This window comes from Aspergillus candidus (assembly GCF_002847045.1).
Source record: "Aspergillus candidus strain CBS 102.13 unplaced genomic scaffold BDW47scaffold_16, whole genome shotgun sequence".
In the NCBI taxonomy this organism is placed as follows: domain Eukaryota; kingdom Fungi; phylum Ascomycota; class Eurotiomycetes; order Eurotiales; family Aspergillaceae; genus Aspergillus; species Aspergillus candidus.
In genome coordinates, this window is record NW_020194021.1 from 18,359 (window position 1) to 43,696 (window position 25,338).

Below are 25,338 nucleotides of genomic sequence, written 5' to 3' on the forward strand. Positions count from 1 at the left end.
AATGCGGCTTCACTTCTCGATATCGTCCACGAGAACTTTTGAGGGCCTGTTCATCATTGGTCACCGAACGACAAGTTCGTGACCGGCAATCACCGCCATTTCTCTCATTCTCAGGGACCCATACCGACGTTCAATCTTGCAGGGTGGAATGCAGCTGGTTTTTCCCTTGCGTCGTCAGCTAAGTTTCTCTAGGGCCATGCAGACGCGAGAGCAAGGAAAAGACAAGCCACGAAAATAAAGACAGGGGGGATTCCAACAGGGCAGGCAAATAAATGAAAAAAACTAAAAATAAAAATAAAGAAAATAAAGAAAACAGAAAAAAATGACAAGTTCCGATTGACCTGTCGTGGAAGAGAGCTAGGTTCCCATGCGGCAGCCCTGAGACCTTGTTGTTCCCCATTACGATTCATTCCCATCGTCGTCGTTGTCGTTGTCGTCGTCGTGTTGTTTCTCTCCCCTAATTATGTATGATTACGCCGTCTACACTCCCATTGAGCGCCCCGACCTGTGGGAGGTCCTCGAGGATACAAAGCACCCTCTCAACGTTGTCTGGCCCGAGTTCCTCGATCACGATGTGGCCTACGCACGATATTGCGGCATGTTGTCTCGGCTGGCTCCTTTGGCACGGTTCCAGTTTGCCTTCGTCCATGTCGGTCCACAGGGCCAGGAGATCATCGCCGGGCTCGGACGGTCGATCCCCTTCTACTGGCCCGAGCTAGAGACCGTTAGCACGGCCGGATGGCGGCCAGAGCTTCTCGATTCGCTGCCAGCGCAGGGATACGGCGCCATTCTAACCGCGGGAGTGCAGCAGAGTCAGGGCGATGGACCGGCTCCGAATGCGCTGTCGGCGCTCTCAGTCACCGTGCAACCAGCCTACCGACGAACCGGTCTGGCGGAACTGATCATTGACACCATGAAGCGCGCCGCCTCTCTCGAAGGCTTCTCGGTCCTCATCGCGCCACTCCGACCTACGCAGAAGAACCGCTTCCCCGACGTTCCCATGGAGCACTACCTGCACTGGATGACTGAGTCGGGACTCCCCTTCGACCCTTGGTTGCGCAAACACGTCCGTCTTGGAGGACAGGTGGCCAAAATCGCCACCCGGAGCATGGTGGTGTCGGGAACGCGCGAGGAGTGGAAGTCATGGGTGGGTATCGATCTGCACCAGGAGATGCAACGGGCGCCAGATCCAGGAAAGATGAAAACCCTCCCCATTCGGATTCCGGGAGGGTTGGTGCCGGTGGAGTACCAGCCGGAGGATGAGATGGGAGTGTATGTGGAGCCCAACATCTGGATCTACTACCGCCTATAGTTTTCCTTTTTGGGGCCGGGGGCATGTGACTTGAGGAACCTCGTGATAGAGGAAGCCCTCATTCAGTCTTGGCGGAAGTGACGGTTCTGAGACAAACGCGCTCGGCATGGATGATGGTTCAATTACCAATACATTTGTTAAATAGGTTGCAACTAGGTCGACAGGTTCGGCTTTCAAGTATTGCTCTTGAAGGCAGTGGAGTATGAGATTGAACGGTAAAACATTACTACTATCAAGTTCCATATAAGCGGTACGACTACCTCGGTCTCAACTCGACGAAGAAGATATTCCAGGACCCGTAGTCACTATCTTCCCGTCAATAGCAACTCGTCGGGAGAGCGGCAAGGGTTGAGGGCGTACGCTTTTGGGCTGGGATCGGAGGTGAGAGAAACTATTCCCATACACAGGAGCCCGCAGTTGAGTGTGAAATAATCAGAATCATATTCGTAGGACCCGTGTGGGAAGATGATACTTCTCGCTAATGCATCAAGAAATTACGACGTATGAGACTGCACCACTTGGCAGACATGGCTCTGATGTGATCCCTCTCCATTATCCATTTGGACTTGTTCTTTTTGATATAGCCCGGTGAAACCGGAGTATCGTGTCTACCCAACTCAAACATAGATCTATAACCGTAGATATCTACTACTGTCTTTTTTGTGAGTCATGAGCAAGAGAGAAGTCCACCATGTAATTGAGTCAATGTTCCATGAACACCGGGGGGCCCTTATCAAACCAAGCCACGATGCAATGACTGCGCATCCAAGACGACTGTACCCCCCTATATACCTCCATGATACGCAATATATTTGTCGTGAAAAGCCCTCCAAAAGCGGCATGGCACACATCAAAATGATATATGTTTGTGTATAAGTGTATGGAGTGTTTAGTATCTGTAAACCGCCGCTTGGGTGGGAGGCTTGATTCCATGGCTGAAGCAGCGTACAGAATTTTACCGATTTATATTAATACATACACCGTTCATGGAATATGTATTATAAAATGATCTTGCCAACCTTGAGATCAATGATTTAAATATATGGAGCAAGCAGCACAAGTACTTACATATGGCCCCACAAAAAGTCTACCGGGCTGAGCTGAATCGGAGACAACATGTCAAGTCCACGATTGACTCATCCAACAAGTTTCGACGGTCTGAAACCTTACCTGACCACCAAACCCTGGACAGGCCAGGCCAGGCACATTATCTCGAGACCGCTTATCCAACGTTTTGGTATCCCAACACATTATGGTTTGAAAGGGATACCTTGCATCTAGTATGCCAATTGTGGTCATTCCAAAGGGCAAGCATGCCGATCACTACACTCCGTAACCAGATCTCGCCATGGGAATGGGTAGCCCTTTGAACAAGACGATGCCCTGCCCGATTTTGGGGACTCTCGGACACGCCGATGCCCCCCTCACCCTCCTTATGCCGTAAGAACTCCTCGACAGTGTTAGTATACCGCTACTCTAGGGTGTGCCTGAGATACCACGATCTAAACAGAGTACATGGCAAGCCTCCTTTACTTGACATCCCTTGATACCCCTACATATCTCAATACGCATTCTCGCCGCGCCTTGCCAGGATTCGCGAATTCTCCGTTAGGTCGCTATCTGGGCAGGCCTTCAGGCTAACTCACCGCTTCATCACTCACCGAAGTTACGTTTCTTGTACATGTCAGCTCGAAAGTCTCCTCGCGCATGCTCCGTTGATGCTGGCACTGGAGTGGAAACCCCTCCCCACCGGTAACTTGGGTGGGACCCGCGATCATCCTCCAACCTTTCTGTGACATATGAAGTGGAATGACCACCTGCTAATCACCCCTAAAACCACGGAAGTTCGTCTTTGTTGCACTGTTCGGCCCGTCAATAGACGCTCCTTCCTCCCCTCCTTTGTACACACCGACACCGGTCTCTCGCCATAGGCATGACTCTCATTGTTGGCGGCCGTGCCCACCATAGAGCGACCGACCCGGTAGCGCGAATTCTGGATATTAGTCGGGGTGCCGTGAAAGGGGACCTCCGAACAGAAATCGTGGAGGGTCTCCAGGCTGACCCAGCCCAGTTACCCTCGCTGCTCTTGTGGGATGATGATGGTCTGCGGTTGTTCAACCGCTTGGCCCAGTCCGAGCCCTATTATCTCGGGAGGAAAGAGGGAGAGATCTTGAAGAAACATGTCGCGGCCATCGCGGCGCAAATTCCAGCGGGGACGGTGATCATTGAATTGGGATGTGGGCAAGTGAGCTTTGCTCCCTAGAATATCTGCTCGATGGTACTGACTAAAAGACAGGGATCTGTACAAGACGCGCTTAATTCTTTCGGCCCTCGAACAGCAGCGTCGCGCCGTCTCCTACTTGGCGCTGGATGTCTCAGCCCAGGAGCTGTCCGCCAGTCTGGACGCCCTGGAGCAGGAGTTTGTGGGTGCTGCTTATGTTGACATCCGTGGACTGCATGGGACATATGACGACTGTGTCCACTGGATTGCCCAAGGAGCACCCCTCAGGAAACATGTCACATTCCTTTGGATGGGAAACAGCATGACCAACGGAGGCTTCGACGGTGCGCAGTCCGTCTTGCGAGACGCGGCAGCAGCCTGTAAACGCAGTGGACTTGGGGCCCAATTCCTCGTCTCGTGCGATGCGTGTCAGGACCCAGTACGCCTCATGGCGGCGTACGATGCCGCCGCGCTGCCCCTACGGGATTTCATTCTTCATGGGTTAGATAGCGCCAATCGGGTGCTAGGGCGGATTGTCTTCCAGCCGGCCGATTGGACGGTGTACACGCAGTATGATGCAAAGCACAGTATGGTCGATGTCTCTTACACGCCGATACGGGAGCTAGTCTTCCACGTGGAAGATGGACGGCCTCCAGTGTCATTGCAACCAGGTGCCAAGGTCCGCGCCATAACAAGCGGGAAATGGTCCCCTCAGCAAATGGACGCGGTGGCCCACGGCGCACACTTGCAAATCGAGCGGACATGGATGGACGACGACCAAATCTATGGTAGGTGCAATGACATCCTCGGCGGCCTCGACGACGCAAGCTGACCAATGCCCAGGATTCTATATCTTGCGCCCGCAAAGTCCGGCCAAGTGCTCGGTATGTCCTCCCATGTCATCCACATGAACGGGCCCAGGGCGCCCATGCTCCGAAGGGATATCGTGAATGTCCTATGACCCATCTGGGACCAGTCAGTGGCCGTATTGGGCCCATCTTACGACCATTGACGCGCGCAAGATAACTATGGCGTCTGAAGACGTTGTCGTTCCTTCTTTCACCAGGGAATTCCACTGAGAACTAAGAGAAGTCTCATCTTCGAACGAAAGGGCATGCCAGATGACGTAGCGGTTCTACTGAACTAGCATCTCAGAAAACAATGCAAGATAATTGACGAAAATCCTCTGCTCCCGTCCTGTAATTCACCGATAGCTCAGAACCGATTAATAAACGCGAGGTGGCATCGACGATACGCCCCCGCTCTGCGCGAAGTAGACTTAATAATTGACCCCCGTATGGCCCGATTGCGGAATTATCTTCGGACTTCATTTGCTTGACGGTTGGATCCACAACGATGAGTTTCATGTATGAGGTGCAGAGCTCGTTCAGGGACAAAGGCGTACAAATCTCAAATGGAAATTTCCATCTTGAGCACAGAGTGGCCGACCTGGCTTGCTGCAAGGGGTAAATGATGGATCGACAAGCCGCAGCCAAAATGACAAATGATAAAATAGGTTCTTCCGGCCAGGAACCTGGATCGTCGTCTATCCTCTACCTCTCGTCCTGCCCTACCTTACGCTCTTCCATTCGCCATGGACTGTCCGCTCGGGAGCGACAGCCGCTGGGGCCCACGAGTGGTTTCCCACTGCCGCTCGTTCGACTTCACGCTGGCCTTCGAAGATGTGGCCTTCGGTCTTCCCCCGAGTGCAATATTCCTGCTCCTAGTGCCCACGGTGTGGTGGTGGGGACGAGCCGCGCCGAGACAGCTATACTCCGGTCGACTGGCGGCCGTGAAAGTCGTCTGTAACCCTCTCCTGCTACGAAGCCTGCCCGGATCCATTGTTCCTAACCTCCCCCGGAGTAGGTAACACTGCTGTCTTTATTAGCCATCCAAGTGGTCCACACGGTCTTGCGCACTCTTGACGAGCGCCTGCAAACCACCTCGGCCCTTCCAATCGCCGTCGTCAATATCATAGGCCTAAGCGTGGCACTCGCAATGTCAGCCTGGGAGGACCAGCATCGCGTCGATCCCTCCGTCGTGCTGGTTCTCTACTTCAGCGCGCAGTTGGTGCTGACATTGCCGCAAACCCGCTCGGTCTGGCTGATCAGCGGGTCTTCGGCCGTCTCCATCCTCGGCACGCTGAAGACGATCCTGACGCTGGCCGTGCTGGCCACGGAGTCGTGGTGGAAGACTAGATGGCTGCGCAAGCCAGGTCTGACTATCGAACAGAGGTGCGACTTTTGGACTCGGGCTCTCTTTGCCTGGACTTGGACGACATTCCGCCGTGGGTTTTCCGCCGTGCTCGATCTCAACGAATTGCCCCAAGTGGACAAGGCATTGCAAGGTCACGACGCCGTCCGTCGCCTGCGCGATGCGCATGGGGCTGTATTCTGGGCCTTTCGCACGTCCTTCCTCTCTGCCGTCGTGCCGCGCTTGTGTGTCTCTGCGTTCACCTTTTGCCAACCGTTCCTCATCACGGCCGCTGTGCAATTCTTGACCAAGGACGGCCATTCTGAGGATGCTTCCAACAAGTCCAAGGGGCTGATCGCAGCATTCCTGCTGGTTTATGTGGGATTGGCGGTGGGTCGGTAGTCTATGGTTTTTTTCTGATTAGTTGTGCTAACGGATATTCGCAGCTTTCCAACGCCGTCTACTGGCGCCAGTCATTCCGGTTCCAGACCCGCGTCCGGGGAGGATTGATTCAATTGCTCTATGAGCAGTCCATCCGCAAGAGTCCGGCAGCCCTTGCAGACCGAGCCCCGTTGACTATGATGAGCACCGATGTGGAGCGCATCCTCGCCGGACTCCGGTTTGTACATGAGCTGTGGGCCGCGCCTTTGGATGTCGGGATTGCTGTCTGGCTCCTGCAACGGCAGTTGTCCGTGGCCTGCGTTGTTCCAGTAATAGTAGCTTTTGGTGCGGTCCCCTGGTTCCCTGCCCCCCGTTTTTTCTAATGCTAATCCTCCTGACCCGCTAGGATGTCTTCTCGCCATCTCCCGTGTTTCCGTGCTTGGGAAACCCCGACAACAGTGGTGGGTCGAACGGATCCAACACCGAGTAGAGACCACCACGGTCCTCCTGGAAAATATGAAGGCTGTGAAAATGCTAGGGCTGCCCCAGGTCGTCAGGGATCTAATCCACCGGCTTCGGGTGGTAGAACTGGACACATCACGCCGGCTGCGGCGCGTGCTGGTCTGGCAGCTATTCCTGGCAGATCTGCCCCCGGAGCTAGCCCCGATGGCAACGTTCGCCGTGTATAGTATTCTCGCTGCACTGCGCCCTGATCGTGCCCTTCTCGCGTCTCGCGCTTTCACTGCACTCTCCCTGATCTCGATTCTCACCACCCCCTTGATTATCTTCATGCAGGCACTTCCCTCGTTCATGCAATGTCTGGGCTGCTTTGACCGCATCCAGAGTTTTTGTGACATCGGTGCCCCCGCATCAGTCGTCTCCTCGGCCCTGCCGGAAGAAAAGGAGCCTAAAGAGTCATCTTCGATGGTCTTCGAATGCCGTGGGGCAAGCTTTTCCTGGGCCTCCAAGGAGCCAGAGGTTCTGCACGGGCTCGACCTCACAGTGCGACCCCAGTCCGTCACCATGGTTGTTGGGCCTGTAGGTGCAGGAAAGTCGGCACTGCTGGCTAGCATGATCGGTACCACAGTAAAGCTGGCCGGTCACATTCTGACTCAAAACCCCCGGGCTGCTTACTGCCCGGCCGAGCCATGGATTCTTAACCAGTCGATCCAGCAAAATATCACGGGGTTCGGCCAGTTCGACCAAGCTTGGTACCGACACGTGCTGTGGCTCTGTGCCCTTGACGTCGATCTGGCCATGCTTTTGCAAGGAGACGATACCGTCGCCGGAAGCAATGGTGTGTCTTTGAGTGGTGGGCAGCGGGCGAGGATTGTAAGTCATTCAATCACGTACCCGACGGTAGAGCGCTTGTCGCTAACAATATGGCGTAGGGACTGGCCCGGGCGATCTTCTCTCGTCAGCCGGTGTTGCTTCTGGATGATGTGTTCAGTGGTTTAGATGCACGCGCGGTTTCTCTGATTTCCCGCCGCCTCCTAGGATCCGAGGGCTATTGCCACCGAGCCCAGGTCACCGTTGTGCTGGCAACCCATAATCGTCTGTCTCGAACCTCTTTCCCCCCGTGGGACCATCATAGCTGACTTGTGTGTGCACTGTTGAGAATCCCTACTGCAGTACGCCGACGATATTCTTTTCCTCGACCATGGAAAGATCGCCTATCACGGTCCTTTCAACAATCTACCACCGACTCTGTTGGCCGAGCTTTCCCACGCTGGGTCGCCTCTATCAAACCCTGACGATGAGTGTCCATCCGACAAGCTAGTGGCCAGCGAACCTCCTAGTACAGCATCGCCGGAGGACGGCGACTCGTCCGGAATTGTGGAAGAGAAGGGAGAATTGGATTGGACGCGGCGCGAGGGCAGCTGGTCTGTTTATCATTACTATGTCCAGGCGGCTGGCTATCGATGGATTATCATCTTCCTTGTCCTCTTGGCTATCAACGCGACAGCATCCAACTGTTCCGGTACGTGTTTCTCGTCTTTTTCAATCGAGGGGATGGGCGTCACTAACCGACTGCAGTGGTCTGGCTCCAGAAATGGTCGGATGCCAACAGCCGGAAGCCCAACCAGTCTCTCGGCATGTACCTTGGAATATACATAATGCTGAATTCGATATCCATAACGACCACATTTCCCCTAGCATGGTGCGTACGCTGGGATTCTCCCCAGGATCTTGCACAGGATATTCGCTGAGACAACGATGGACAGGGTTCTCATGATGAACATTATCACCAATACAGGGCTTCGGATGCATTCCCACCTCCTCAGCGCTGTAATGGGGTACGGTATTGCATATTCATCTCACCGTGTTCAGAAGCTGACTCGCTCAAAGTGCCCCGTTTAGCTTTTTCCGCGACGCTGATATAGGCGAGATCACAAATCGGTAAGCATCGATATCGCCCGTTTCCACCCCTGGCTCCACTGATAGCGAGGTCACAGGTTTAGTCAAGATATGGATCAAATTGACTTGCAGCTCCCGATGATAGCCGTCAATACAAGCATCAGTAACTCCAACTTCTTATCCGATCTGCAGGATGTGACAGGCTGACTGGATAATTTTGTCGGCGGATATAGGTCTCGCGCAGTGTCTCGGGAAACTCATAATTCTCTGTATCAAGTCCAAATACTTGGGCATCGCGGTTCCCATCCTTTTGATCGTTGTTTACGGTATTCAAGTGGTTTATCTGCGCACGTCGCGCCAGGTTCGCCTGCTAGATATCGAAGCGCGCGCACCACTATTCACCCATTTCCTAGAGACCATCCAGGGCATTGCCGTCCTGCAGTCGCTGGGCTGGGAGTCTAGCATGACTCGTCAAGGGGCCGTGCTGGTTGACCAGTCGCAGCGGCCGGCGTACTTTCTCTCCTGCATTCAACAGTGGTTGGCCCTGGTGTTGGACCTGATGACGGCCGGCGTCGCCGTGCTGGTCGTGGTGCTGGGAACCCAACTGCCGTCCCAGGTAAGCCCCGGTAGCATTGGCGTATCGCTGAACATGCTCCTCGGTTTCAGTCAGTCCCTCAAACTCGTAATGCGCTACTGGACGCAGCTGGAAACCTGCATCGGGTCGGTGGCACGCGTCCAGCGTTTTGTACACGAGACCCCGTCCGACCATCGAGAGCCTCCGGCGCTCGCGTTACCTCCCGAATGGCCTGCCCAGGGAGGTATCGCCATCAACCACGTCAGTGTGGGCTACCGGTAAGAGACTGCCTGGGGTTCGAGAAGAAGCGACACGGCTGTTGTGCTGACTATTGGATCAGCGGGACCGAGTCCCGGCCAATCCTGCAGGATATCAATCTGTCTATCCGCCCAGGCCAAAAAGTTGCCATCTGCGGCGGGTCCGGCAGCGGCAAAACAACGCTGCTCCTGGCGCTGTTGCAACTGGTGGATGTGCACAGCGGGAGCATCGAGATCGACGGTCAAAACCTGGGTGCGATCCCAATCACGGAGGTGGCGTCCCGCATCGCCGTCGTTCCGCAAGAGCCCTTCCTGATGCCCGGTCGACTGCGGTTCACTCTCGACCCGACCGATCAAATCCCAAGCGACGCGATAGAGGTGGCCCTGCGCGCCGTGAGATTATGGGAGCGACTTTGTCCTGACGGTGATCTCGAGGCCTGCATCACCGTATCTTCCTTGTCGATGGGGGAACGGCAGATGCTTTGTCTGGCCCGCGCCCTTTTGCACCGTCGGTCTATCCTTCTCCTCGATGAAGCCATGAGCAGGTTGGTCTTTTCTCTTCCTCTTCCGTCCTCGTCAAGTGCGGGACAAACATGCTGACCGTCAACCCTAGCGTGGACTACCACACCGAAGATCTGATGCAAGATATCATCGACCGCCATTTCGCCTCTCAAACCGTCGTAGCAGTGGTTCATCGACTCCGTACCATCCGCCAGTTCGACCGCGTCCTAGTCCTGCAGCAAGGGCGCCTAGTGGAAGACGGCTCCCCCGACGAGCTGCTGAGTCGGGACTCGGCGCTGTCGGCTTTGTACCGTGCCTCCGTGGCAGCACCAGATCCGGATCGCCCTTGATGTCATTCATTTCTCATCATTCAGAGTTGGAGATGGAGGATTGGATGCGCTGGGAGTGCCAGATGAATGGCGGTCAGGAGGGAGTGGAGAACATCATATCACCTTTCTTTTGGGGTAATTCGATACTCGTGGCTCGAGGAATAATGTTCATTATTCCACTTAATAGGTCATCTCGTCAATCCTATAGTAGACCGAGGCCATTACCACTAATAACTGTATATATGTGCTTTCCATTCAGGGGTGTTTGACATGGAAAAATTGAAGAGAAAAGCAGTGACTGCAATCGGTTAACCGATCAGCTGACCTGCAGGCAGTCCTTTTAGCACAACATTTGACAATCTTGTGCTTTAACAAACTGCAGCCTATTGAGGTCTGGATATTATTGGTCTTTGTTCTGTTGGGATTGTTTTCATCAGTTGATTCGCATGGGGTTCACGGGCTAGAGACTGTTATCAAATTTGGATATAGAATCGATTGTGCTATATACGGTAACTACTTATAGGTCACCAAGTCAAAATATATATAACAACGCTCTTCAACAAATCCAAACTCAGCAAGACCAAAACCAGCAGAAAATAATGGAAAAATAGAACTAAAGAAACACTCAATAAACAGCAACATCCAATCCAATATTAACTACATATATCACAAAAAGCTAAACCGCGATGCAGACCAGTCCAAGCAGACAAACGCCGATGATTCCGGCTTCATAACGATCATTCATTCTCTTCTAAACTTTCGTGTTCCTGTTGTGTTTGCCCTCACTTTCTAATTTTTTTTTTGTATCGCTTGCTACATGATAAATAAACAAATCAAAATCAGAAGAAAAAAATTTGAAAATATATAAACATTCCAGTCATTGAGGTCCAAGTTAGCAGACATGTATGTACTAAACGCCATTCCAGTAGTGTATGGGAGTAACTCCTTGTCCAGAATCAGTAGCCAGATCCAGTCTGGTCATGCCTGGACGCGTCGCGGTATGCCGTACAAGTCCGGAGATATCCCTTGTAAATCTGATGACGTCTAGCTATGATGAAATGCAAGTGGGTTGTCGATCCGTGATGGAGATCCCTGGAAGATTGTAGGTCTAGAATGGGCTCGCATTGCCCACGGACAGATGGGTAGGTCGTTAAAGTAAGGTCGTTATGGATATCGACCGACAGTCAACATTAGTAGTCGATTCCAGGTTATTTGAACAAAGCAAAGAAGAAGTGGCAGGCACTTCAACGTCGGGGGAAAAAGGGTGCGTGTTTCGGCATCGAAAGCAGGGAGTCCGCTCGCTGGAAGACATCCCCTTCGAAGAATTTGTCGCTGTATGCACTTGCAGGCGTGGACGGGATGGTGGCCTGCGCGGCTGGGCCAAGCGCAGCACTGAGCGGGGTGGGAGATGAATCAGTATTGAACGTGTGCGGGGCTGACATCATTTGTGCATGATGGGGATGTTGAGTCTGCAAGGGCGGTCCGTAGAGGTTCCCTGGCGCATTGCTCACGGCCATATCGGCCAGATATGACCATGGCGACGCCTCGATCAGCCGACCTGCCTCCCTGCTGGCCCTCTGGACCGGACGGAGAATAGTGATCATGTCGGGAGGGAGCAGCTGCATGCTCCTGACTTCCCGCATGTCGGTCACCAGGTCAACGAAGGACTGCATGAATCCTTTGCAGAGTTGCCAGAATTCGCGCTGGTTGCGCATCCCGCCCCCAGGTTCCTTGACTTTCATGCTGGAAAGGCGCATCCCCAGCGCCTCCGATACTTCCAGACATATCCGACATCGCCGGATTAGGTTGTTCCACAGCAGTTGAATTCCTTCCGATTCCCGCGTCTGCTCAGCCACCTCCAAACACCGCATGAGCTGCCGACGGGCCAGAGGCAACGCTTGGAGGGCCGCCGTGTATGCGGACGTCAGTTGGTAAAATATCCTTTCGAAGATCCGCTCTTCCTCAATCTCTTCTAATCCCGTGAGCGGGTTGACTCGGGGCACAACGACGTTCGGCATCGGCGGGAAGGACTCCCCGGAGCGAGGGGTGGCAAGTGACGGAGGCACCGATGTATTGACCATGTTCGATCGGCTACTCGAGCGACTCCGCGAACCGAACCCAAACGACGGTGGCGCAAATCCTGGCGAGCTCAGGGCCGACTGCGAATGGGTCGGCATGGGTGGTGGTCCACTCGCGGTTATTTGGGGACGTTGGATGGTAGTGTCACTGCGGAACCGGCGCGCCGTCAGACTCGGCTCGCGGCCTCTGGTCGGAGTCATCGCAGAGCCAGGGAGCTTCTCACGACTGGACGGCTCGGGTTCCCTGTGGATCTCGGGCACGGATGGCTTCCTCGTAAAGGCCCGTTTCCGCATCTCGAGCGGAACTCCAAGGCTCACGCAGGCGTTGCGCAATTCCACAATGCCACCGTATATCATAAGCATCAGTGACCGCACATAGCGCGGATCACCATTGGCAACAATCTTATCCAAGCTGTTGCGTAGTAGGGCACCAACGTGGGCGTATGCCATAATGCACGTCTCACATTCCCTTCTAACGGCCTCATTCGATTGAGGCGTCCAGTCTCGGTCATGCGAGCGAGGGTTTTCGGCATTCTCGAGTGCCTCGTTCAGCCGGTGAACATGGGTAGATGCGTTGTAAAAGACGATCTCCAGGCTATTCCGTCGAGTATCATCGCGTTTTATCACGTTGATCAAGGCAGAAATGTGCGACTGTACTTGGAATAAGGCAAATAGAATGCCTTTGGCGCTCTCAATGATGGGATCCGCAACGTCCCTCTCACTCTTATGCTCGGGCAAGCTTGACATGCGATTGACAAAGCCCTCTTTGAGTCGTCTGCGCTCTCTCGGACTACTGGGACTGGGAGAGTTGTTCCCACCCATCGCGGCAGACGGCCGGATTCGGAGAATGGACCCGTGACTGAGTCCGCGCAAGTGACTGTTCCGAAACGGTCGCGCTTCATTCAGGGTTCCCAGATCGGTGTTCTTCCGGTTGATCACGCCCATCCGCTTGAACCTCGCCGCGAAGGAAGCTTGGATGATGCCTTCGCTGTTGCTGCGATTGCGCTCGTTCAGACCGACGAGCGGGGTCGCACCAGGCCGTTGAAGCATGCCGTTGTGGAAAGAGGCCTGGCCGGAAGCTACCCGATAATGGGACTTCAGCGGAATCGGCGGAGGTCGAGACAGAGACGGTGACTTGGGGTCGGAGGCACTGTCCCCCGTGCTAGGGATCACAGGGAATCGACTACTGACTCCGCGTTGCTTGACCGGTCTGGGAGTATCCCACACGATCTCAGCGATTTCGGTTTCCGGGGTGGTGACCGGCTGTTTGGTCTTGAGAAATCTCTTCAGCTCCGCAGTCAGGGCAACCTCCTTCTCGTTATCCGTCATGGCGGACGAGGCCAAGTCGGCATCCGGTGCTTCCAGAAGCCGTTGCAAGGGTTGCCGCAAAGGGTTCCCGGCCACCTTGAGGATCTGGAGTTTGTTCATATCCGACAGCCCCAGCGGCAACTCATCTAGACGATTCTGCGCCACAGACAAGACACGCAAGGAGGTGAGGCGTTTGATTTCCTCGGGAAGGTGGCCGAGTTTGTTGCGACTGAGATCCAGAATCTCGAGGAACGGTAACTTGTATACCTGTTGAGTAGTTAGCAATTGCAATGTGTATCGATTGGGCAGAATATCGTAGACGTACACCTTTGGGGAATTCACGGAAGTTGTTAGACCGGATGTTGAGATACTTCAGATGCGAGCATTCTGCGAAGCGATATGGGATGTGAAACAGGTGGTTGTGCGACAGAGATAGCCTATGGGAATCTATTAGCCCGGTCCCCAACTGTTGAGGGTCCGATAGAGCGAAGGAGGTCCACGCACCGCTCCACTTCATCTTTGATGATATCCACCACTGCTTCCGGAAGGCGGACGATATTGGAATGGCCCAAGTCGATGGTCAACTTGGGCTTCACCACATCACTGACCGCTTCACTTCCCGCTAAAGACCGTTTAGTTTCCTGAATGCCATTCTCCACCGCACGACGAGCCAGCTCGATCGTTTCCTCCGGCGACAGAAGCCGCGGTCCCGCAGAGGTCGAGGCGGTGCTGCGATGATCACCTATTGATCCATTGACCAATGTAGCTTCGTCTTCGCTCCTTGACAGTCCTTCCGTATTAATAGAAGAAGATGACGATGACGGGGCAGTTGGTTCTGGCATTCGTCTGGCACCATTATCTTCAAGGTCGCCATGATATGAACGAGGCATCCTGAGAGTGTCCTCGGGGCGAACCATCGTGGACAACATGGCGGGCGACCGGTGATTTCTCCCCCAGCCTAGTCAATGCAATCACCACGTGGGTTCTTCCGGTCGGGCTTGTAATCCGTAGACAATCTGGAACTCGGGGCGTCGATCAAATTACCAGTGTTTCCCTGAGGCGTGAATGAGGGCCGAAAAGTAGCATGATCGACGGACACGGCGAATGCGACACAGTTGGCCGCGCAAAAACAGGGGTCGGCCAGAACAGAGATAGAGATCAGGAGAATAAACAAAAGGAATATAGCACGTCGAAATAAGCCGAACGCTTGTCAGACTCCTGTCCCTAGCGGTTGACGGTCTGGGTCGCGAAGTCGAGCAAATCGGATCGGGCACGGCGCGACGAAAGACCGCAGCGGTATCGTTAAGCGGATTTCACCCCAGCACAGGGGGGGGGAATAAGCGGCCTTGATCACCTCACCCCGACAGTTGAGCTATCAATATGACAGGTTGTATCAGCGATAAAAAAGATAAGTTCGTTTCGTAGTCGGTCTTTTCTCGAGAATCTGCCTCGGATTTGTGTAATTCGACGGATGGGGGGGAAGCTAGTGAAACGCGGAGAAAAGTCGCAGCTGTCAGATGGGAAGCGTCCCCAAGCCGGACCGATGACCGACAGAGGCAGAAAAAAAGGGGACAAGAAGGGGAATAGGGAGGGAAAGAAGGAAGGGGAGATGTGAGCGAAGAGAGGGCAGTAAATGGTCGTGCTGATGAGGGATCAGAGGAATTCAGGAGGAGAACTGGAGAAGAAGAGAAAGAATGAGATGATGGAATGATTCAGTGGAGCAGAGGCTGACTTGGGCCGACACCTTAGGCCACCACTTGCTCCCTTCTTTTTCTTTTCCTTTCTAGTATTGATTGATTCTCGATTATTTTGTAATTATTACTTTCATTATAGTATTCTTATTATGATCTTATTGTTTATTGATTTTTACTTATTTTATCTGGTTTGTTCGAGACAGCTGGATATATATTGCATGAAGGATCGTAAAGTATGGAGTAGAGCAGAGCACCGAAATGATCAAGACAGTAGAATTATGGAATAATAAAATAAAAATAGTCCCATTGAGAATGACTACAGCCAGTGGACCCAAGAGTCCATCGAGAGATCATCTCAACAAGACGATTGGAAAAAAAAAACATCATATTCAAGATGTAGTAATATACATAAGCCATCGCAGATTTTACAGAAACTGAAGCATCACTGTGACCCCAACCGAGTTAGAGACCAGCATCCTCTCTCACAGTTCAGGCCGCCCGAGTAATCTCCTCTTCCACTAAAGGTGCACCCGCTGCGAGCAGTTCTTCGGGGCCCTGCGCGTCAGGAGCATCGCTCACCCCAGTTCCTTTACTACCGGCCATCTGGGCGGCAGCGGTGGCCCATTCCTTCCAGCGATTGTAATGTGCGTCCTCGAGTCCCATACCGATCTCCAGAACCGAAGGTCCGAATGTCGCACCGGTAGCTTGGGCTTCTTCGGCGGCTACTCGTCGTTCAATGTCCTCCTGGAGTCGCAGTCGGTAAAACTCCCGACGCGCCTTATCGTAGGCGGCGCTCTTGCTGAGGTTGGGCACGTTGTTCAGGAGCCAGAGTTGTCGCTGGACGACGCTGTTTTGTGCAAGTCAATCCGTTAGCATCCCTATCATTCGGACCTGTACAGTCCCCATGACAGTCGTCAAACAACATACCTCTCACCATCCAATTTCTTCCCCGGCTGCTGGAGCCGGCTCCAGTCGTAATGTGAGTGATCGTTACCGGTCGTCTCGACCAGGATGCGAGGTCGGGCCAATTCCCAAGGATGATCGCGGAAAAACTCCTTGCGCAACTGATCCTCTTCGTACCTGATCGCGGCGGGTTGGAACATGCGGCTAGGCTTCTTCGTCTTCCTGCGCTTCTCTTGGACCTCAAAGACGACCTGCGGCTTCTGCGACCCCGGAAGTGTCTTGACGCGCTGTCGGACGAGTTGATGCTCCTGGGGTTGGTTCCGCACCAGAGCCTGTGCCGGGGGAATCTCGGCGATCGTGTTCAACCAGATGGGGGCCTTGTACGTCTTGCCGACTATATTCTGCTGCAAAGCCGACCGGCCGACTCGAAGAGCCGTGAGATTGTATTTACCCATGGTGGTCGTGGGGAGATGGCGGGCCAAAGGGCGAGGCCGACGGGGAGATAAATGCGGTCGCGGTGAGATCAACGGGGGAAGGTGATGGCGATTGAAGATTGAGTCTGAATAGAAGAGAAAATCAATAGAGAAAAAGGCGAATTGATCCACTCCAGGTACCAATGGGGCCAAGTTTCCTGAGGGAAGAGGAAGAAGAGATGAGGTTTTTGGGGATGAACCTTTACGGTTACTAAGGCGAGTTAGGTGGGAAAAAGACTGGGTTACCATTAAGCCACTCCGATTGGCGCAGTGCGGCTCCGCTCCGGGAAAAGCCCAAAAAGAAAGAGAGAGAGAGAGAGACAGACAGAGACAGACAGCGACAACCTCAACATCTCCATCCGCTCACTACTTTCCCTCGTCTCCAACTTTGGGGGTTCTTCCGTATCTTCTTCTGGAGTATCTGTCTTTTATTGCTGACATCTGTTGACTCCTCAGCTATTCAATTCCTCGCCTCCCCCTTCTCTCATCTTTTTTCCTCTCCACCGTGTTTTTTTTTTTTCTTCCTTTCACTCCCATAACTTCAACAAAGTCAACCACGTTGGAGGAAGTCTCTTGACACTGGTTCCTCAAACGCCTACTGCTCGAGCGTGTCTCGAGACTCATGCATCGCTAACTAGATGCCACGATGTCTGCCTTCTCATGCCTCAGTCCGATAGGTCCCAGAGCTCGTTTCACCTGCGATCAACTCCCTCGCAGTCCGTGGATACGCGCTTGTCCGTCAGTAACGATTCGATGTCGAACTCCGACACGCCCACTCGTCATGCCTCCTTCCTGCGGAAATTGGGACCCCGACGTGCTCGCCCCAGCGCCGCGTCGGTAGCTGACTTGTTTGTCAGTTCGCTCGTGATAGCGGGTCACTGTCGCGAGCATGCCCCTCGCACGAGGGGGTTGTCGACCATGTCGTGGACGACACCACATGACGCAGTGGGGAGATTGAACGGCCGGGGGGTACACAATACGAGGCAGTTGTCGTCCCCGGTGCGCTTGGATTGTCGCAGGGCGACGGGAGAGTGTCTGCAGGTGCACCGGGCGAGGGCGCAGCGGATGTTCAATTCAGGGATTGCACCCAAGGTCGAGGATGAGACGGAGGGTGGTCGCGCTGTGGAGGGACCATTAGGGGATAAGGTGTGGTCCGAGCGACACGATGCATATGCGCGGTCGAAACCAACACAGTGCGTGAAAGCAACGTCATTACTAGAGGCGGCGCCTACGATAGACACGGCCGGGTTTTATAATGGACCTGAGGCGGAATCAACCACAATGGATACGGCGGTGGAGGAGGATACACCAGGAACCCGGCCAAATCTACTCGGGAGGCGGGAGGACTCTCGCTACGCGCGGAGAACGGATGCCAAGGAGGAGTTGCGAGGCTCGACCTCCCAACTGTACAAGGCTATATTCGGAGACTCACTTGACTGGAAGCAAGCAGTCGACCGGGCCACCGACGACGCCATGGCCAAAGTGAAAACGCGCCCGGCATCCCCGGTCCGTCGGAGTAGGGAAGACGACTTTTGCGAACTCCAGTCGGTTGAGGAGCTGGTCGACGCCCTGTGGAGTGGAACGAAGTCGAACCAATATCTTTTTCGGCTGTACAGAGAACTCCCGCAACCTGGAGTCTCGTACCTTTCCAAGAAATCCTGCGGCTTGCTTTTACGCCGATTCGCCGATCCCGGCAAGCGCCGGTTGGTGGACGCTCGCCGGTATCTCGCCTTGATAGATGATATGATCGTGGCCAATCTCCCCCTCTCTCGGTCCCTATGGACCTCCGCAATCCATCTCGCCGGGCGCACATCCGGCAAAGTGTTCAAAGAAGATCTGGTGCGGTCGATCGGGCTTTGGCAACAGATGGAACATGTGCGTGGGATACAAGCGGACAATGTTGTGTTCAACGTCCTATTCGATATTGCGATCCGGTCCGGCCAATACGTGGTTGCTGAGCGGATATTGCGCGAGATGCAGAAGCGTGGGATCGTCTTCCACCGCGCGGGCAAAGTCACAGAGATCTTCTTCTATGGGGCGGTGGGCGACGTCGAGGCGATTCGCCGGAGTTTCGATGAATTCGTGGCGAGTGGGGAGATTGTGGACACCGTGGTGATGAATTGCCTCTTGCGGGCCTTTCTCAAAGCCGGGGATCATGAGAGGGCGGAGCAGCTGTATCAGAGCATGGTCGCGGCGCAAAGGACCATGATCCTGGACGGTGATCGATGGATCCATGGCAAGGGGAGACTCACGGCGGAATTCGCCCAGTATCGAAAGCGGAACAAGGAGCTAAATCGTCTCCTCCAACTGTCGGGCGCTCTCAAGGACCGGCTCCCCGAGCACCACCGAGCCCTTCAGAATGCCTTTTCCATGGTGCCTGACACGCGGACGTTCCACATCCTGCTCTCCCACCATGCCCACCACACCGGCGACATACACGCCTTCATGTCCGTCGTGCAGGACATGGAAAAAACCTTTACCGTTCCGCCGCGCGGCATGATCTACACCATGCTTTTTGAAGGGTTTGCGATCAACGCGCGGAAGAGGAGGGGATGGACCAGCGCACGGCTGCAGCAGTCTTGGGAAGTGTATCTCCGCGCTATCTACGAGTCGAAAGCCCGGTTCTACGACCGCGTCCACAACAGGAATCTCGTCTGGGAAAGCCCCGTGAAAGACTGGATGACTACAGCAACCGCTGGGAGCCAGGTTATTTTACCCAAAGTCCCTAAAGGTCTCTACACCCCACTACCCACCGAACAGGACATCCTCGTGGAAACCCGCCTAAGCGAGATGACGGAAAAGCCCAGCGAGCCGGCGGAAGACGAGAGCCCTTCTATCTCCGAAGAGAGCGATCCGCCGGACGCCGAGAAGGCGGACCACATCGACCACGAAGACATGTTCGACCCACACGCACACAACCTCCAAGACGACCAGGATCTCCTCGACGGACTAGAGCACCGCATTGAGAACGGCGTGTTCCTCGGTCGCCGAATGATCGTCACGATCCTGCGAGCGTTCGGCTCCTGCTGCGGACCACGTGAAGTGATGGACGTGTGGCTGAAGATCGAACATCTCTGGCAGCCGCAACGCCGCAAGGCGATTGACGTGATGAAGGTGCGAGAGGAGTTAGACAAGCAAATCAACATGGGCCAGGAGAGGTATTGAGCGAACCTCGAGCCGTGTATTGTACTCTTTGATTATTTTTTGCCCTGTATATTCTCGACCTGTTTTTATATACCCTTGGAGGGGGAGGTTATCTCTCCACGTTGCAACGGCTTTCCGTCCTGTACAGTATTGGTGTGAATGGGCGATAACAAGATAGAAATAAATTATTCAAATAGATTCCATGATATATCCAACTTGCTATGTATCTAGGTATTGTAAAATGCACACCAACCAAACATGATCAGCAGTGATCGTAAAGACAGCAATTCCCAAATGGGCTATATTACTCACGTGATATCGCGTTTCGTGACGCGGGCGAACCTCATCCCCATCGTCCATCACCCACCCATCCATCCAGACAATCTCAATCGGACACAAAGAAAGATGCCCGAGAATGGTCGTGGACTCTTCCATTCGCCGCCGCAAGGTAGATCTGGACTTTCACCTGCACCGAGTGTTTCGCAAAAAGTCTTTCCGGTGGGTCCAGACGATACCAACACATACGCATGAGAGAAGAGTAGGAGATGGAGACTAATGCATGGCTTGTTATATGGGGAGTAGGCCTCTCCAGCGAGATGTGATTACTGCGGCTGTGGAGGGGCATGATGTCTTCTTGCAGGCGTCGACGTCATTTGGGAAGAGTTTGTGTTTTCAGTTGCCGGCTGTTGTTAATCATGGAGGTTTGTCTTCCCCATTTGAATACAGGAATGTCTAGTTTACTAACAGTGGAACAGTGACCGTGGTGATATGTCCTCTCCTCGCATTGATGGTATGGCATCGCCAAACTAGAATCTTCGCAACACTGCTAAAAAAAACTAAGACCGACCAAGTCACAGCCCTCCAATCCCTCGGCGTCGAAGTAGCAACAATAAACTCAACCACATCTCTCTCCGAAAGACGCGAAATCCTCGCCGACCTCCTCTCCGGCCATCCGCACACACGACTCCTCTACGTCACCCCCGAGCTCTGCCAAACAGAGACCTTCCGGCGCAATCTGCAGACCATCCACGCGCAAGGCGAACTAGCCCGCATCGCCATCGACGAAGCGCACTGCATCAGCGAATGGGGCCACGATTTCCGCCCCGCCTACAAAGAACTATCATGGTTCAAGCGCACGCTGCAAAACCCTCCTGTCCCCATCAGCGCCCTCACAGCAACAGCCACGCCGCGCGTCCGCGCAGACATCATCACCCTCCTCGGTCTCGACCCAGCCCATCTCAAGATCTTCAACACCCCCTCCGCCCGCCCTAATATCCACTACGAAGTCCGCTACCTCCAGCACTACGCCGACGACCCAACGGATCCGCAACAGTCGCAAGTCAACGACCTCGTCTCGTGGTTGAAAGCCACACATGCAAGACGCCTCGCCCGACTCCGCCCCTCCCCATCCTCATCCCAAACCCCCCTCCAACCCCTCTCAGGAATCATCTACGTCCCCCTCCGCTCCATCGCCGAAACCCTCGCCACCGCCCTCCGCAACGCCTGGGACTCCAACATCCTAGCCGAAGCCTACCACGCAGGCCTCACCTCCCAAGACCGCACGCGCATCCAATCATCCTGGACATCCCCCTTCCCGTCCTCCCCGTCCTCACCCTCAAAACAACCCCAACACCCCGCCTTCACAATAATAGTCGCCACAAACGCCTTCGGCATGGGCATCGACAACCCCTCCGTCCGCTTCGTCATCCACTGGACACCCCCACGCAGCATCGAAGGCTTCGTTCAAGAATCCGGCCGCGCAGGCCGCGACGGGCGCGCCGCAGCATCCATAATCTACTACAGCGGCGCCGAGCGAGACCGCGTCCTCGAGCGATTGCGACGAGACGTCGAAAACGCGTATAACCGGCGGAATGTAGGCGTGCGGGCCAGCGCCGAGGTGAGCGATAAGCGCGCGAACCTGCGGAACCTTTTTGCGCGCTTGCAGAGCTTTCAGGCTGTTGTGCGGTATTGTGAGGGGGTGCGGCGGTGTAGACATGTGGTTATTAGGGGGGTTTTCGGGGATGGGGAGTTGGAGGCTATGGGGTCGCAGGTGCCGCCTGGGTCGCAGATGGCTAATACTTCTGATGCTGATGGGGGAGGAGGAGGAGGATCACCGTGTGATTACGCGTGTGATTTCTGTAAAGAGGGCAGAGAGGGTGTTGCTAGGCGCAAGGCGTCGATGGCGTCTGCGGGGGACATGGAGGGGTGTGTGGAGGAGGCGTTGGAGGGGACTATGCAGCTTATGTTTTCGAGGATTTTTCCTGGGGGGAGGTTGGAGGGGGGATAGAGCTGGTGATGGGAGTTTTCCTTTTGAAAGGGTTGGCTTGTTCGATCTTATCCTATAGATAATATTTATGCCGTTACGGTCTGTATATAAAGGGGCTTTTCTTCCTTTTATTATCTCTTCTTTCTGTTAATGATAGGTAATCATGGTGCATAGTGCATACTTGCTGGATAGTCTGTCCGTCCACACGCCTTCATCTTGGACTGGACTTGAACTTGGACTTTATTATTAGTTGACGAGAACCGCCTGTGGTTATCCTACCAGGCGCACATCATCATGTAGAGAAAGAAAGAGAAAACTGCACATACCAACAGAAAGTAACTCCGTATGCTAAAAACTAAAACAGTCAATCTCGGACCCAATATCTTCTTTTACACTGCAACGGGGATCCGTCCGGTCAACATCAAGGTTAAAGGTAAAGGTACAAATTGACAAGGAACCCTGAGTCAGCTGTTTACTCGAACAAACAAAACATCATAAAATTTACTCCACCGCTCTGCAGGGCAGGCCCTGTTTTCTTGTTTTTCTTTCGTTAAATAAGTGGTTCACCTGATCTTACAGTGCATTCAAGTTGACCAGTGCCCGTTGACGGACTGACTACAGACCCGGAGGGGGCGGGACCTTTGGATATGTCAGAACTGTCTCATACCTCCATCGAGAAATGGATGACTTACAGCACCGTAGCTGGGAGCCCCAGGAGGAGGCGGCGGCGGAGAGCCGGAGCCGGGCGGAGGAGGGGGCGGTGCTTCGCTGGCCGGCGGCGGCGGGGGCGGCGCAGGGCTCTGCGACTGTTGCTGCTGCGCAGCGGCCTGCTGATAGTACTGGTAGTAGGCGACGTAGTTCTGATATCCACCATAGGCCGCGTACGGATCGGAGGTGCCGTAGTACTGGGCGTACTGCGCGCTGTAATCCGCAGGAGTTCCCGCCCCCGATGCAGTGGACGCGGGTTGCTGGGTCGCGGGGCTGGCCGAGGCGGACGGGGAGTGCGATGGTTGGTTCCCATAGCCTCCGTAGCCTCCGCTTCCGCCTCCACCTCCGCCACCGCCGCCATAGCTGCTGTTGTACCGGTCTCCACGCGGGCCGTTGTATCCACCGTAGTTGTGCTGGGGGGGATTCTCCTTGAAGCGCTGGTATTGTTCGCGGACGTTGCCGAGCAAATCTTCGCACAATTCCTTGGCGCTCTGGACTTCGTTGGGATCGGGGCCACTGTCTACTCAGTACGACATCTCTCTCAAGGGGGGGGGTGGGGTTTCTTACGCAACGTGCAAGAACATGGGCTCATCGCTTTCCCTGCCGGTGCTGTTCTCCATGAAGCCCGAGCCGCGGCCCTTGATCTGGACCCGGCAACGGGTCTTCTGCTGGATGTGCTTGACATAGGCACCGCCCTGTCCGACGACCTGGGCACGCAGGTTGAACCCGGGAATCGGCTCCAAGTCCACGGGAATCCGCTCCTCGGGCCATTTACGCTGGACGCGGTCAGCATGTCTCACATCTGATGAGTCCTTGCGGTACCGATCCATACCCGGCCGTATTCATCGCGTTCCACCGGCTCCGGCTCGCGGCGACGGAACCGTCGCTCGTCCACCAGGTTGGGGAGCTCCTTTTGCATGAGATCGTTGATCAACTCGACCGCCCTTTCGAGGCCATCTTTGTTCGTACTCGTCACGTGGAGAAACAGGGGCGGGTTCTGTGGAGGAGAGAGAGGTCAGAAAAGTGAACACACTATCGACAAACCCAGAGACATACCGCAGCGGTGGCCATGTTCTTGTCGGGATAATAGTTTCCTCGGGTGGTGACATCTTTAGAGACATGTTTGATGAGCTTCCTTCTAGAGTAAACACAGTTGGCAAGGAGTGGTATGGAATGAAGGCGTACCGGCGCCAGTTTCATCTTTGATCTAAATGTCACGCAGCGGAGGTCAGCAGATGCAAAAGAGGGTTTGTGGCATGCTACAGATGATCCGTGGGGTTAACTCTCAGCGACCACCAAAGATAGAAGCAGGGGAGAAAGAATCCAATAGATCAAGGTAGCCGCGGCAGACCCAACTGGCAAGCAGGCGCCTGGAAGATCAGCAATGCGACAGGAGTAATTACCATTTTCTGAGTGGAGCCCTTGGTCAGTGTGTAGCGGTTGCGCAAATCATTAATTTCAATATCTTTAATGTAGTCTCCATCGGCGACGTAGATCTCCGCATTCAATTTGCCGCTGTCACCGGATGGCGAGGCAGCGGGGGCCGGGCTGGCGGTCTAGACTAACGGTTAGTCTCTTTCCTTTGGTAGGGAGATATATCAAGGTATGTCAAGGCGTCAAGATATCCTGGTGATGAACTGCATACCGAGCGGATCGGAGGAACATCGACATGTTGAATTCCCTTCTTGGCCTGCAACTGGGCGTTGATCTTGGCTGCTGCGGCCGCTGTACACATCCATCCTCGTCAGTCTAGATCCGCAACCCGGCACTCCTTCGTCCAGCCTGTTCCTGGGAATATGCGACATACCAGCTGCGGCGGCAGGATCGGCAGAGGCCGACTTTCTCGACGAGTCGGCACTCGGACTCTGGGGTTCTCGGCTCAGAGGGCTGCGGGTTCGCGTGGATTCCACCTGTCGCGAAGACGGAGAGCGAGAACGACGGTCGAAGCGGGAGGGACGTCGAGGCTCGGGCTCGGTGCGATCAAAACGGGAACGTTTACGGCGGTCGTCATCGGCCATGATGAGCGATGAGGTGGTCAGACAAGACGGGGGAAAGATGGTTAGAAAGGCCAAGGAGTAAATGGAAGTTCTTGCAAATGCCCGTGGGTGGAGTCCCGCCCAGTCGGGCAAAGTAGTTCGGAGGAACTTAGTGTAGGATCAGACCAATCAGGGAGATAAGAGATAGGCGGTGAACAGGGATGATCGACTGATCCCAGGTATGGATTGATATGTGAAGAATGAGGGTAGGATAGAGAATAGATGAAGATGAAGTTGAAGTTGAAGTTGAAGTTGAAGTTAAAGAGAAGTGAAGTAAAGAGAATGAAAGAAGAAGAAAAGAAGTCAAGAGAGAGCCTGACTGCCTGAGAGCCTGGAAGCCTAGAAGCCTGGCGGCCGGGGAGCCTGAGAGCCTGAGGAAGAAAGTCCAAATCGGGAAACCAAACCACGTGATATCTCCGGATGGACCAGTACACACTAGTCTATATATAGTCTAGCGGTAATACCATCAAAACCACAAATACACATCATATCCGCAGCCCATTACCACACAATACAGCCTATGACTCAACTGGCCGACGTCGGAAGGCGGAGAAAGACCGACGCTCCCCGTGCCCGGCAAGAAATAAAATATGAAGCTGTTC

The 25,338-nt window shown here is 54.3% G+C and overlaps 8 protein-coding genes across 8 annotated transcripts; 5 read left to right on the forward strand and 3 right to left on the reverse strand.

The window, feature by feature from the left end:
• The first annotated feature begins 478 nt into the window (after window positions 1–478).
• BDW47DRAFT_103914 (uncharacterized protein) lies at window positions 479–1,429 on the forward strand. The gene has a single exon (XM_024812194.1). It carries the CDS (start codon window positions 599–601, stop codon window positions 1,310–1,312), a length of 714 nt encoding a protein of 237 aa, XP_024672925.1. The 5' UTR covers window positions 479–598; the 3' UTR covers window positions 1,313–1,429.
• A 1,221-nt stretch (window positions 1,430–2,650) lies between these two features.
• Window positions 2,651–4,700, forward strand: BDW47DRAFT_103916 (histidine-specific methyltransferase). The gene is made up of 2 exons (XM_024812195.1): window positions 2,651–3,553; window positions 3,609–4,700. Exons 1-2 carry the CDS (start codon window positions 3,246–3,248, stop codon window positions 4,363–4,365), a joined length of 1,065 nt encoding a protein of 354 aa, XP_024672926.1. The 5' UTR covers window positions 2,651–3,245; the 3' UTR covers window positions 4,366–4,700.
• A 402-nt stretch (window positions 4,701–5,102) lies between these two features.
• Window positions 5,103–10,583, forward strand: BDW47DRAFT_103925 (putative multidrug resistance-associated protein). Its single transcript, XM_024812196.1, has 13 exons — window positions 5,103–5,334; window positions 5,400–6,116; window positions 6,173–6,452; window positions 6,514–7,439; window positions 7,499–7,661; window positions 7,726–8,088; window positions 8,145–8,268; window positions 8,333–8,404; window positions 8,457–8,507; window positions 8,564–8,628; window positions 8,699–9,317; window positions 9,380–9,841; window positions 9,910–10,583. The coding sequence occupies exons 1-13, from the start codon at window positions 5,128–5,130 to the stop codon at window positions 10,145–10,147; spliced, it is 4,287 nt and encodes a 1,428-aa protein (XP_024672927.1). The 5' UTR covers window positions 5,103–5,127; the 3' UTR covers window positions 10,148–10,583.
• A 240-nt stretch (window positions 10,584–10,823) lies between these two features.
• Window positions 10,824–15,156, reverse strand: BDW47DRAFT_103927 (putative cell morphogenesis protein Sog2). Its single transcript, XM_024812197.1, has 3 exons — window positions 14,017–15,156; window positions 13,838–13,949; window positions 10,824–13,779 (listed from the first exon to the last, which is right to left on the reverse strand). The coding sequence occupies exons 1-3, from the start codon at window positions 14,439–14,441 to the stop codon at window positions 11,371–11,373; spliced, it is 2,946 nt and encodes a 981-aa protein (XP_024672928.1). The 5' UTR covers window positions 14,442–15,156; the 3' UTR covers window positions 10,824–11,370.
• A 426-nt stretch (window positions 15,157–15,582) lies between these two features.
• rsm25 (mitochondrial 37S ribosomal protein mS23) lies at window positions 15,583–16,756 on the reverse strand. The gene is made up of 2 exons (XM_024812198.1): window positions 16,134–16,756; window positions 15,583–16,053 (listed from the first exon to the last, which is right to left on the reverse strand). The coding sequence occupies exons 1-2, from the start codon at window positions 16,562–16,564 to the stop codon at window positions 15,696–15,698; spliced, it is 789 nt and encodes a 262-aa protein (XP_024672929.1). The 5' UTR covers window positions 16,565–16,756; the 3' UTR covers window positions 15,583–15,695.
• Window positions 16,757–16,934: 178 nt separating this feature from the next.
• On the forward strand, window positions 16,935–19,855 carry BDW47DRAFT_103929 (pentatricopeptide repeat protein). Its single transcript, XM_024812199.1, has one exon. It carries the CDS (start codon window positions 17,243–17,245, stop codon window positions 19,745–19,747), a length of 2,505 nt encoding a protein of 834 aa, XP_024672930.1. The 5' UTR covers window positions 16,935–17,242; the 3' UTR covers window positions 19,748–19,855.
• A 286-nt stretch (window positions 19,856–20,141) lies between these two features.
• BDW47DRAFT_131065 (putative RecQ family helicase RecQ) lies at window positions 20,142–22,323 on the forward strand (the record flags this gene model as incomplete). The annotated part of the gene is made up of 4 exons (XM_024817236.1): window positions 20,142–20,224; window positions 20,309–20,427; window positions 20,482–20,516; window positions 20,568–22,323. 4 exons carry the CDS (start codon window positions 20,142–20,144, stop codon window positions 22,011–22,013), a joined length of 1,683 nt encoding a protein of 560 aa, XP_024672931.1. The 3' UTR covers window positions 22,014–22,323.
• A 63-nt stretch (window positions 22,324–22,386) lies between these two features.
• BDW47DRAFT_17850 (KH domain-containing protein) lies at window positions 22,387–24,838 on the reverse strand. The gene is made up of 9 exons (XM_024818386.1): window positions 24,508–24,838; window positions 24,346–24,425; window positions 24,104–24,256; window positions 23,886–23,907; window positions 23,757–23,809; window positions 23,533–23,697; window positions 23,268–23,476; window positions 22,685–23,216; window positions 22,387–22,631 (listed from the first exon to the last, which is right to left on the reverse strand). Exons 1-9 carry the CDS (start codon window positions 24,716–24,718, stop codon window positions 22,608–22,610), a joined length of 1,449 nt encoding a protein of 482 aa, XP_024672932.1. The 5' UTR covers window positions 24,719–24,838; the 3' UTR covers window positions 22,387–22,607.
• Window positions 24,839–25,338: the final 500 nt, after the last annotated feature.